Source organism: Lissotriton helveticus, chromosome 5_1 (assembly GCF_964261635.1).
Source record: "Lissotriton helveticus chromosome 5_1, aLisHel1.1, whole genome shotgun sequence".
Classification (NCBI taxonomy): domain Eukaryota; kingdom Metazoa; phylum Chordata; class Amphibia; order Caudata; family Salamandridae; genus Lissotriton; species Lissotriton helveticus.
The window spans coordinates 496,957,525-496,970,837 of NC_136065.1; the positions used below are offsets into that span (position 1 = coordinate 496,957,525).

General features: G+C 43.9%; 1 protein-coding gene across 2 annotated transcripts in view; it reads right to left on the reverse strand.

Moving 5' to 3' along the window:
• VPS13D (vacuolar protein sorting 13 homolog D) overlaps nt 1-13,313 on the reverse strand; it is a 2,979,414-nt gene that overhangs the window by 1,282,179 nt on the left and 1,683,922 nt on the right. For both annotated transcript variants that reach the window (XM_078642819.1, XM_078642818.1), the window contains one exon: nt 1,513-1,760. In XM_078642819.1, the coding sequence (XP_078498945.1) occupies nt 1,513-1,760 (248 nt within the window). The remainder of the gene's footprint in view (nt 1-1,512; nt 1,761-13,313) is intronic.

Sequence of the window (13,313 nt, forward strand, 5' to 3'; positions counted from 1 at the left end):
GAAACGGAGGGGGAAGGGGAGGGATGGGACGGGAAGGGGTTCAGGGGGGGCAGTTAGGGAAGGGGGCGTTAAGTTGCAGTTGAGTTTTCATAATGTTCAGACTAATGAATAGGAATAACGATAAAAGTGAATGGGAGACTCCTCCACTGTTAAGAATGGTGGTCTAATTTCGGATTTGCATTAACACAAAACTGTGCTCCACCTCGGCTGAGGCGGAAGTGATTGTTGTTGATCATTGTATATTGTATGTTGTCTGCTGATTTGGAGGAACACCTAATAAAGAAATGTATAATAAAAAATATATATATATCTGTAGGATCTACAGCTCTTTTTAATCACAAGGTAAAGACGTGAGGCACATACTCTTTCATAAATATGCAACAAAAATACTGGCCATTACGTAAAAGTCTATAATTTACAATATTTTGCTGTGTACAGCTTTTAAGTTAACTCCTGACAATGCAACTTTCCACTTCTAACCCCTTTTCATAATACCCTTCTTTGAGGGTATAGCATAAGTCTGCTGGGGAAGTCTGTTCAGGAAAGATACCCTACTCCAAGCATCAATATTGGTTTTATCCAAGGTGGTGCTTCATTATAGGATTTTCTTACTTGGACAGCTGGGGAAACGCACACAATGTTGCCCAACTAATACTAAATATTACCTCTATCAAACAACCAGACATATTGTCTTTGCCAATGCTTGTTAAGTATGGGGCAGATTTCCATGCAGGTCACGGCACTGCATGAATTGGAGAAATAAGGTAAATACATTCTTTAACAGAGGAGGGGCACACCTGAGTCTTCAAATGGTTTATCAACGGCCTGCATGATTTCATGTAACATTTGTACATTATTTCAGAAATAATCAGACATTTGTACACCTTGTAGGTAATGAAAATATATCTTCTAAAGCATTAGGCATCTGGACCAGATCATTAACTTATGTCAGAAGCTACTTCAAACAGATTTTTAACATTCAAATTAATCTGGTCTCAGTTAAGTGTTTTTTCATAGGTTATGGTTTTGTGATAAAATAATAATGTGAAAGCAAAAAAAAAAAAAAAGGAAAACAAAGCTGGCAGAGGGATTCATGGTAGATGCTAGTGGGAATGGAAATGCTGGTGAATACATTACTCTATTAGCATGCAATGGCAATAGGTTTTATCTCAGAATACAAGGGGATGTTGCTTCATTTACGATTATAATTGTTTGGATCAGTTGGTGTGCTTTCAAGTAGTGAATTGATGGAAAAAACGAAACAATCTTTGCCATTATTGCCATTCGCCATCATAAAGTCCAAAAGTAAAAAGCGTGTTAATTGTAATAAGCAAGGAAATAAATTTCCTAGTACAAGGAATCACTTACTAATGCTTGAAACATGATCTTTATAAGTAGGCCATAGGGGAATTGTTCTTATTATGTACAGCACTATGCTAGGTAAACATACCACTAGTATCCAGAAGTCTTTGCAGCAGAGAACAAAAGAATGATGTCTGAAGATTGTCTTACCGAGCTCAATGTTCTGACTGGTGTCAGCTGTGTGTAACGCCGTCTCCTTGCCAGGTTTCAGGGTTCCATTAATTTTCATCCCTTTAACATGAAAGCTGAGTTCACAAGGAAGCAAGTTACAGATGACCATGGTTGGTAGGAGGTAAATCGTGTGTCCAGGCTGTCTGAATATTTGTTTAGCTTGATCCGAAAAGATATGTGAAGGCATGTAATCAGGATAATTCTCTTTCTTTATTGCGACACAAAACCTGCAAGTGATATAGATTTATTTTCGAATTAACAATGTCAACTGCACTTAAAAGAATCATTAAGCATGTAACTTGCATTTTAATGTAAATACTGTTAACAATTAAAAGGGATGGCACAATATTTCACAAAGCTACATTAAAATATTACAACAAAAACCGTGTGGACATATTAGGCACGCTCATTATGATAAAGGGGATAATGGAGAAATCCTTCTGAGAAACATTAGCCAAATTAAAACTTGCAGTCAAATACAGTTTTAACACACTATTTGGAACAAGCTTAAGCATTACGCTTCCGATCTCCTGCAATTAAAAACTGTTCTTTTCTTGTTCATAATAGCAATGGAACCATGTTTTTACTGTAATATATTTGAATGAGCTTTGTTTCATATTAGAGAAGTCATTTTTATCTTTGGGTTGACAGTTATCTTTATTCTCAAAAACAATAATTCTAGCTGCTTTTTAGGTCAAAGCTTACCAGGCAGTGCAGCTGTGAGATTGCAAAGAGATACTGGGCACATGTTGGAAACAGTCCTAGAAATGCTTTCTGTCCACTGCTTGCCATTGGCTCTGCCTTTCGCCAATCACATTTGCATACTTTCTGTTCATTGGCTTTATTTGTATTAGGCTGTCCAGATTCAGATAGCCCCTTCTGTGGAGCATTGCCTATTTACTACCTCCTGGTTCCTCTTATTTTTCCACGACTGCTCGCATTTTGGGGACTTTTTTCTTCTTTTTTTGTGAAGCACTTTAAGAGAATGCATGTTTTGAAAGCTAGCTCTTGTATGCTTCTGACACCTCACTCCTCTCTCTATGGCTTCTGTATGGCGTTTTGCAGATTCTGCAGTCACATTTAAAAGACGCAGTTTTGGTTGTGATTTGATTTTTGAGGCACATTTTAATGCCTGAAAGTATATGTTTTGTTTAAAGGTTGAAATAAAACTGTGCACCGCTCGAAGACCTGCTGCATAAGCTATGCATGTGCATAAACATGTCACGTCTAATTGATTAGCCAGAAATGTTGTTCCCTCTGAATTCCATCAAGTAATCTCAGAAAGTCTTTTGGGTCTCTTATGTACGAACTAAGGCTCTTGACGAAGGGAACCAAATAAAAGTCCACATACGTCAATGCATTTTCCAAAATAATTCTTCTGGAAAATGCTTTGACTTATGTGGATAATTACTTGCTAATCACTTTAGACGCTAAGAGTTTATGCTAATGCAGAAGGTCTTTGAGCGGTGCAATTTGTTCTTAAAGGCAGAGAACTCAAATACTATGAGCACAACACTATGATACTGCAGCTCATACAGCTTTCTCGGAATAATAACAGCTTTACCTTTGCAAGTCAACTATATTGTCCAAGACAGGGAACTACGAAGGCAAGTGCTTCGCCCCCAGCGACACACACTTGTTCGTGGGCTTGTGGGAGAAGCACATGGCCTGGGCTGAAGAGAATGAAAGATGGGTAGAATATTTAGCCCTATGGGCGAACTGTTTAGACGATCTCTTCATTGTATGAAAGGGAACACATCAGGATGCAGAAGAGTACATAGCGGTTGTCAGTCAACATTCCCCAAACCCGCAATTTTCAAGCAACATCAGCAGTTCAAGTGTATCATTTTTAGATCTCAGAGTGTTTGTCCAAGATAATAAACTAAAAATGTCCCTCTATAGGAAGCCCATGGCAGGAAATTGTCTGCTTCATGCCAGGAGCCATCACCCACGTAATTTGAAAAACCGTATACCCTATGGTGAGCTATTGTGTCTCAAATGCAATTGCTCCACTGTATCTGAGTATGAGGCAGCAGAAGCTGACACATTAAGAAGATTCAGAACAAGGGGCTATTCACAAACAGTGTTGCAAGCAGCCAAACCCTTGGTACAACAAACTACACATAATACATTTCTGGTGGAGAAGGCTGTGAATTCTAACACAGATGGTACAGTAAGAATGATAACTACATTATTCACAGGCTCACCCAAGGTGTAAAACATTCTAAAACAAAACTGGAGAATCCTGAAAGCAGATATGGTTATTGGGTACCAATTGGCAAATTCGCCACAAGTTACGTACAAAAGATGTTCGTCACTGAAAGGCTACTTAGTACATAGCCGCTTTGCAGATATTGTATAACAGACAACCAAAATAATAGGGATCTTCCCTTGCACGAGATGTAAGACGTGCAGGGGAAGCAGCAAAATAAAAGAATACAAGATTTCGGGAAGCAAGAGAAAATGCCCCATCACCAAATTGCTGTACTGAAATTCTGACTTTGTAGTATATTGTCTGATCTGTCCTTGTGACAGGAGACACATTGGGAGCACTTCACATCATCCCATCAAAAGGCATATATTAGAGCACAAGCGGCTTATTACTAATGCACAAGTTGCTTACTTGTGTAACGATATATCTGTAAGAGACATTAGTTAGTGATAGATTCCTTACCTTAGAATATCCCCAGGCGTCAGGCTGGATCCGTAAAGTTTTTCTGCTTAGCAGTACCTCTGTGGCCAGTAGGTGGCGTCCTGCGGCTCCACGTCCGTCACTTGCGTCGTAGGTGCTGAGATGACGTAACGGAGAGTACTTAGGCGCCATCCATGTGCGCTGACGTCAGTTCTGTACACAACTATTCCGCGCCGAAACGCAGAGCCATGCAAGATACTGACACGTGGTGCATAAAACTAGGGCACTAAAAGGGGATGAACTTAACCCTAGTAATCAGTTTGCAGAACGGGGAGGATGGGAGGGGCGGTAAGGAATCTATCACTAACTAATGTCTCTTACTGATATATCGTTACACAAGTAAGTAACTTGTGCATCTGAAAGAGACACGTTAGTGATAGATTCCTTACCTTAGAATAGATACCCCAGCAATACCAACCTTGGTGGAGGGTCTGCGAACGAGATTACACCAGAAAGTCATGGAGCACAGAACAGCCAAAGAAGCCATCTCTCCGGACCTGACTGTCAAGGCAGTAGTGCTTGGTAAACGTGTGCAGCGAGGCCCACGTAGCTGCCTGACAATTGTCCTGAAAGGGAACGCCGCGTCCCAAGGCAGTAGTGCCTGCAGTCGCCCTGGTCGAATGGGCACGCAGCCCCACAGGAGGCTCCTTCTTGGCCAAGGAGTAACATGCTTTGATGCACAGAACGACGCAACTGGAGATGGTCCGTTTGTGCACCGCCCAACCTCTTTTGACGTCCACGTAGCCCACAAAGAGTTGATCATCCACCCAGAACAGCTGTGTACGCTGCAGATAGTATGCGAGCGCACATTTGGGGTCCAGACGGTGAAGCCTCTCCTCTTCCCCTGAAGGATGCGGAGGCGGAAAAAAGGTGGGCAAGTGATGGTCTGCCCTATGTGGAAGGGCGTGACAACCTTTGGCAAGAAAGAAGGACGGGTCCTTAGAACCACCTTGTCCGGATGAACAGAAAGGAAAGGAGGTTTGGAAGAAAGAACCTGGAGCTCACTCACTCTCCTGGCAGAGATGATAGCTACCAGGAAAGCCGTCTTGAGAGTAAGAAGACGTAAGGGACAGTTATGAAGGGGCTCAAAGGAAACGCACATCAGAAAAGTCAAGACAAGATTCAAGTTCCACTGAGGCATTATGAAGGGCACAGGTGGGAACGTATGCATAATGCCTTTAAGAAAACGGTTAACTGGGGACTTAAAAAGAGAAGGCTGATCAGGAAGCCGTAGAAAGGCAGAAATAGCCGAAATATAACATTTGATAGTGCCCAGAGCAGAGCCCTGCTGGGCCAAAGAGAGAAGGAACAGAAGAACCTCAGAAAGGGGATCCACAGTCTTAGCTGTGCACCATGCCACAAATCTGTTCCACCTACAGGCGTACACCGTTTTGATGGAGGGATGCCTGGCTGCCAGAATGACATCACAGACTTTGGGAGGAAGATCGAAAGGTGTCAACCGTCGCCGCTCAATGTCCAAGCATGGAGGTGGAGACTGGACAGGTTCGGGTGGAGGACCGTCCCCTGCTGCTGCGACAGAAGATCCTCCCGAAGAGGCATGCAGATCGGGGGATCGATGCTCATACTGAGTAGCTCGGGATACCAACCTCTTCGAGCCCAGTCCGGAGCCACAAGAATGACTTGGGCCCGGTCGCGCCTGATCTTCTTCAGCACTCGGGGTATAGGTGGAAAGGCGTTCAATAGACTGTGAGAAGTTGGCCTGGCATATGCTGTCCACTATTCTAGTGGGCACCTTGCACCAGTCCAAACGACCCTTATTGATGGTAGGTTTAAGACAACCTTTATAGAAAGCTATCCTAGTGGTAGCTGTGGAGAGCACGGTTTATCAAAAAGGTCCACCTCAAATTGAGTTAATGTGTGTCCAGATGTTTGTGGAATCACACTGTGTGATAAAATACTCCTCACACACCAAAAGGGCCCTTGGTGTCATGCTTCATCATTGGGGTCTTCCCGCCCCGCTGCGGGATGGGGCGTGCTGCAACAAACGACTACGCTGGAGCACCTTACTGATGTGGGTGCTATGTGAGTGTATTGGAGTGAGTGTCAGTAGGGTCAGGGGTGATATATAAAGTGATGTTTAAAAAATACCCGGCCTTGTGGTAGAAAAAAATATTTAATAGACACTGGCTGATATTGTTAAAAAAGTGATTCGGAGAGATAAAGCAAGTTAATGGGCTTACTCTCCTGTGCGGGTCAACATGTTTTGGGGCGCCGTGCCCCTTCGTCAGGACCGGGGTCAGATCCCCCTGTCACTCACTAATGTCTAACCACAATTTTAATAGGTGTATGTACAAAGGTGTGTGATAACATTCTCATTACCAATGTGTATTGATATATAGTTTACATCATAAGTTTCCCTAGCTCTATCAGTAATCCTGATGTAATAAGCCTGAAAAACAAGAGCACGTGATTACTAATGCGCGAATCCCATTGCGCTTGACTTATGTCACCTGTAAGGGATGAAAAGGCAAACACACATAGAAACAGTAGTACTGTTAGTCCCTACCGAATGGAAAATATCCATTTGTGGGACAGTTGGGTCCTAGACAAGGTACAGTAAAACACACAAACATTAGAACATAAACACAGTAAGTTAGCTTTAAATGCATGTACTATGGTCAAAATACATACTGAGAGAGAATGGAGTCAGTGCCCCATGAGCCAAGTCTGGACAAAGGGTATATTAGGGTCCAACTGCAGGTGGAGAAAAGTGGGGAAAAAAAGAAAATATATTCTAGTTCCCTGGTTTGTAATGGTAGCCCTGGTGTTCAGGCTCTAGGAGGTTAAATAGTAAATGCACAGTAGTTTCTCCCAGTCGGCTATGCTGTCCTTACTCAACCCCAGCAGCTCATTGCTTCCTCCTTCGTCCGTGGCTTCCGTGTTGTGGAATGCCACGGTCGGGCGGGTCTTATATAGTCCCTTTAATTGAGCAATGAGCTTAGACTCGGGACAGGTGTGCTGAGAAGAAAGATCGTAATTACTAGGTACTGAGGCGGCCATCGCTGAATGGGCGCTTTCCCATGTTAGTCGAGTCACTCTGCCTTCGTAGACATCAGCCGAGCTCAGACCGCTAAACAAAAGCGGTATGTTAAGCATTGCTTATGTGGGGAAAAATACTTTGAAATGCCCACTTTCGCCGACAGTAGGAATCAGGCAGACGGAGTAGGTGCGCATGCGTGGTAATGTGAAAGGGTCGTATCTACGCACATGCGCAATGGAGCACAAACTGTAACACTACTCTCCGGTTGCAGCGCGATTATACGGAGACCGGGTGACGGGGCAGGGCTGCTCAAAAATGGGGGCACATGCAGTTTAGACAGCCTGCAGAGGATTATTTAAAAAGTTTTGAAAATGCATCGTGTAATACACGATGAACATGGTGTCAAATATGTCCATTAGGTACTTGCAACGTGGTGTGCTGAGACCGAATCGATTTACTGAAAAAATCAATTGGTTTTAAATTAAGGAAATAAACAATGAATGCATACTAGCCAATCCAGGGGTATAGAGGTCATGGAACACAATTTCCTATAATGTTAACTCGTGTGATACATACAGGCAGTTGTGCTGTCAATATCTTGAAGTCAAGGTGGTTTAGGACACCTGGCTTGTTATAGATATGTATTCTTAGATATTGAATTGAGACCAGGGTATTTCATCATTTAGGCCTGTTTGGTGGGTGCACAATCGCTACACCCAATGTTGCTCCTTTTCTAAAAGGTCCTTTTCGCTCTTAAATGCCTCAATAACGGTCCATTTCAAATCATGGATGCTGTGTCCCATTGTCAAATAGTGTGTCGCCATTCTGGTGGTAGTCGTTTTGCACCGCACGTTACTGCGATGTTCTCCCATGCGTATTTTTACTGGCCTGGTGGTCATACCCACGTATTCTTTCTTACATGGGCAGGTGATAAGATAGACCACATTGCGGCTGTTACAGTTAGTGAAGGAACGCTGTTCCCATGTAGACTGGTTAGAGAAGGTGATGGTGCGGCTTTTCTGCGTGTACCGACAGGACGCACATGAGCCACATGGGTGATGCCCGTTAACTTCTGCTAGTTTTGGAGGGTCATTGTTGCTAATGTTCTTTGGTTCTGTGGACCAATAGATCTTTTAGATTTTTACCCCTTCTGTGCGAAAACATGGGTTTGGGAAAGTCAAGTTTGCCACAGTTGAGCACTTTCCAATGTTTATTCACAATCTTAGTGATTTTATCAGAGTTAGTATTGTACGTCGTTACGCAGATGGGGCGTGGATCAGGTGCTTTCACCATAGTTGGTTCTAGCAGGGCCTCTCTGTTGTTATTACGGGCTCTTTTTAGGCCTTTTTTCACAACAGTTTGCGGGTAGTTCCTGTTCAATAGTTTGCGCTCTAAATCAGCTGCTTGAGTTTTGAAATCTTTGATGTTACTGCAATTCCGCCGTAACCGAAGGAATTGTCCATAGGGTAGATTGTCGCGTAGAAGTCGCGGGTGAAAACTGCTGTACAGTAACAGACTGTTCTTTGCGGTGGGCTTGAAATGGGTGCATGTTTGTCGTTTTCCATCAATGGGGTAGATGTTCAGATCAAGGAACACAAGGTTCTCCTTGGAAACTGTGTGAGTGAATTTTAGGAACCGGTCTTGTTGGTTCAGCCAGACCATGAAACGGTTGACAGAGTCTAGGTTCCCCGTCCAGATGACCAGCACATCATCAATGTACCTTTTCCATGTCACAACATGGTTCCAGTAGGGGTTTTGATCACTGAGGATTTTCGTTGTTTCTAGGTGGTGCACGTATAAGCCCGCCAGACTGGGAGCACAAGTGCTCCCCATGCTTGTGCCGTGTTTCTGTAGATAGTACGAATCCTCGTACTGAAAAAAGTTTTTCTTCAAGGCTAGAGAGATACATTCTAGTACTACCTGTCTGAGTGTATGGTATTGCCAGGGTGAGGAGAAAAGGACTTCCTCAATTATCTCCAATGTTTCTCGGTGTGGGAGGCTCGTGTACAGACTCTCCACGTCCAAGCCGAGAAGGAGGTCCATTTCTGGATCAAAAACTATCTCCTCCACCAATTGTAGGACAGCCTTAGTGTCTCTTAGATAAGTGTTGGTCGCTTGCACTATAGGTCTTAAGAACGCATCAGCGAATTTAGACAAAGGTTCCAGGATTGAACCAATCCCTGATACTATAGGGCGTCCTGAGGGATAAGGGGCATCCTTATGTATCTTAGGTATTGTGTAGAAGTAAGGTGTCATGGGGTTGTCCTGAATTAGGAAGTCACCCTCTTTTTTGGTCAACCAGTCATGTGCTCTGGCTTCTTCAATCATAATGAGAATGCAGATCCTGACCTCTTCTGTTGGGTCATCTCTGAGTTCAATCACACAAAAAACTACTGGGGGGTCTTAGGGATGATTTTAAAGACCTGCAGGGTGAATATCCCCTATTCACATATAGTCAACTACAGAACACCCTGGGTCTACACAAGGAAGTGAAAGAGAAGTGAGTCAGCTAAACGGAGCAAAAACTAGAGTGCCAGTGTTCCGAGTGGGAGCGAGATATCCTGCTGCCAAGACCCATCAATCACCCAATGTCATTCATCATCTGGGTTTTGGTACAATCTTTATCAAGGAAAACCGATCTTGAAAATTGATCGGAAAAAACCTTGACACAAAGAAAGACTACGGGCTGACTGGTCACCCTACAAAGTCCTTGCTGGCGTCCAGAGACTCACTTGAGAAGGTGAGAGGATCAAAGGGGTATAGGCAAAAAGGAGTGAAAAGTGCAGCGCAACGAAAAATAAGATAAGAAAGTGGTGTTCTAAAAATGACTAAGGAGTACTCATAACAACTTTATTCCTCGAGTCCCCTTGTCATCATTTAAAAAGCAGAATGCTGACGCTCGAAACTTTCAAGACGTCAACCAGAATGGAAGGTCGACATGTTTCTGCCCTCACTAGAACATGACAGACTAGGTCGCTATCTAGACATAGTACCATCCTGGGTACAACAATGTAGCGAGACTATAGGGGCATATCACCCAACCACCATGCTCTTGTCCCAATGAGTGAGGTGGAGGGTTTCTTTTCCAATCACCAGTACGTTTCGTTTCGTTTCTTTTCCAATCACCAGTACATTACCAGTACAGGACATATGGCATAAATAAAGATTCTATAACCAAAAGAATATATGGAATCACCAGGTAAACCATGACAAACAGATATGAACCACATAACATTCTCCTGGAATTAGAGAATCAATTTGATGTATACAGTCTGTAAACAGACATATGTTAGAACAACAACATCATTAACAAAACGAGGGGCTGAAAGATCATTGCCTCGTGTCCGGGCATGCTCGGATCGAGGAATGAATCTCTGTCTCAGCATGAGTGCACTTGTTGCACACATGCGCAGTACATTTGTCATTGATGCCTGTGTAACACTTGCACTAGGTAGATGACGCATGCGCGTTGCAGTGTGTGTTGTCGCGCGCATGCGCGGTGATGTTGTAATGAGTGCACACATGCGCAGTGAATATGTCATTGGTGTTTATAGAACGCTTGGATCATGTAGACGACGCACTGCAACGATTGAAGCTGTCTTTAAACGGAGCGTGCGCGATAGAGTGTATATTTCCACGCGCATGCGCAGGGATGGTGTAATGACTGCAGGCACCGCCGCGGTCTGACTTGTGATTAAGGACCCAGCGAGGCTGGGTTAGCACGCCAAATGATATAAAAACATACAAGAAACTAACGTCGGTACCTCCGGTCATTACTCCTGACGGCCCGGGGTACCGACGGATAGGTGAGTCACGATGCAGCGAGAATTCTCGTAAATACAGACTCTTTGATAAAGGGGGGTGTGCTAATAGTGTAGGTGGGGGAATACTCTGCTTTGTGATCCATGTTGTTTTGGACGTTTCAGCCTATCTGAGTAATAGAATACCTTGCACTAGATAAGGGCTATGTGATACTATGATCCATTTTGGACATTTCAGCCTATCTGAGTAATAGGATACCTTACACTAGATAAGGGCTATGAGATACAGAGAGGAAGAGAAAGGGGTTTTGGGAACTGTCCCTCAATTTGAAGAGGACGTTACCAGATACCTCCGTTGAACGGGAGTCCCATTCTTTACAGGATGGGCACTCTCCTAAGACTAGACTAGAGTTGCTGTGCTAACTGTTGGCCCTAGCCAGGGGCGAGTTGAAGTAAATACAAGACTTATGCAGTCGTGGTGTATGTACATCATTGACGGGTTGTTTTGTCCTTGTTATAGAGCGGGGCCTCCTTCCCTGAGTAATGAACCAGGTTGAGGTGAGGGTGACACCCAATTGTTATGGGTAAGTGATAAAACTCTTGTAATGTCACCATAAAAAGAAAAAAATGTACAAGCGTTCTGCGACGCTAATATGTTGTGATTGGAAGTGAGTGCAGTGAAGGAGCATTGCTTTGACATATACGTAATATTTGTCTATTACAGGTTCCGGTCAATGTATCCATAAAGCATTCGATGTGGACATGACCGGTGGAGTATTTTTTACACTATAAATTTCGCACAATTATAATTTTTCACTTTTGTAGCAGCAGCTTTATATATCTATAGCCTGGTCCTGAAGAATGCCCCGATACAGTTAGGTCTTAGTGAGGGCAGAAACATGTCGACCTTCCATTCTGGTTGACGTCTTGAAAGTTTCGAGCGTCAGCATTCATCTCTGAGTACCTCGTAATTACGTCTGTCTTCCAACAGTTACCTACATTCTCTATCGTAATTAGCATAAGTCTGTATTACCGTTGCCCCGCCCTTGTCAGCTGGCTTAATCATGATGTCTTGGTTGTTGGCAAGTTCCGGGAGTGCGTCTCTTTCCAATCTTGAAGTGTTTTGGAAGGTTTTACTTGCATTCGTGGGCAAGCTTTCTAGATCTTCCATAACAGCTATCTCAAACGCCAGGAGTTCAACTGGCATTGTGGAGTCTACAGGGGTGAAGGTGGATTTTTTCTTTAAACCCGTATCTGATTGGTCCATGGTCTCATTGTCAGAGTTCTGGAAAAAAGCCCTCAGCTTCAACTTCCGCATAAACTCTTTCATTTCTTGGCACAATCTGAATTTGTCCATCTTGTTGGTTGGGACAAATCCAAGCCCCTTTCTAGACCTTTTTCTTGGGCCTCTGTTAATTGGTGATCAGAAAGGTTCACCACTAGGTGCCCCGGCTGGTTGATGCTGTCTGGCTCCGTGTTGACACACCCGGAGATGCCCCTGGTTGCTGATTCCAGTGGACCTGTGTGCCTTTTCGATTTCTGCCTCTTCGGGGGCCTTGGCGCTGGCCTAAAAAAGGCGGTGGGCCATAGTAGTTGAATGGAGGTACCTGTTGGTTCCATGGTTGGAAAAGGTTATCCATATAGGGTGGCGCTGGTGGGTACTGCATATAGCCTGGTGGTCCCTGATAGGGTGCCCAACCCCTCCCGCCTTGCGGGTACGGTCTTCTAAAGGATGATGCCCCTCCTCTTGCTCCCTGATTGCTATTCCTACTTGAACCTGAACTGTTCGAGCCTATGTCGGAAAAATCAGTGTCCTGGTCGCTGTTGTGGCTCTTGGACACATAATCCTTTTTAGTATAGGGATATACGCGTTCATGTGTGAACCCCTCTGTATCTTTTTTATGTTTCTTGTATTTACTTTTTTTCAGGGTGAGTTCAAACTCCGTCATCTCTTGGTTCAGTTCTTCTAGTCTCTTTTTTAGGGCAGCAGGGGATAGATAGCTCTTGATTTTGACCTTAGTGATGTCAATTTTGAGTTCCTGAGTAAGTTTGGTCGCAGTTTTTATGATAAGGACTAGCCAGTCCCCAGTGCATCTCCAACTTATCAGGGACCAGTCTCTCTTGAATTCAAGATCATGAGTAAAAATGAATGGTTCATTCTTAACTATCAGGCCCGGAGGGGCCGTTTTAGCTTTGAGGTACTCCGTCACGAGTAACCCATGTAAGGCTGTCTTGATTTGAGTTCGCCTTAGCGCCGCTAATTCATCCCAGTCACCGTCGTTTGTGCCAGGATCGGAATTGCTCAACCCTTCAAAAGGGCGGAGGG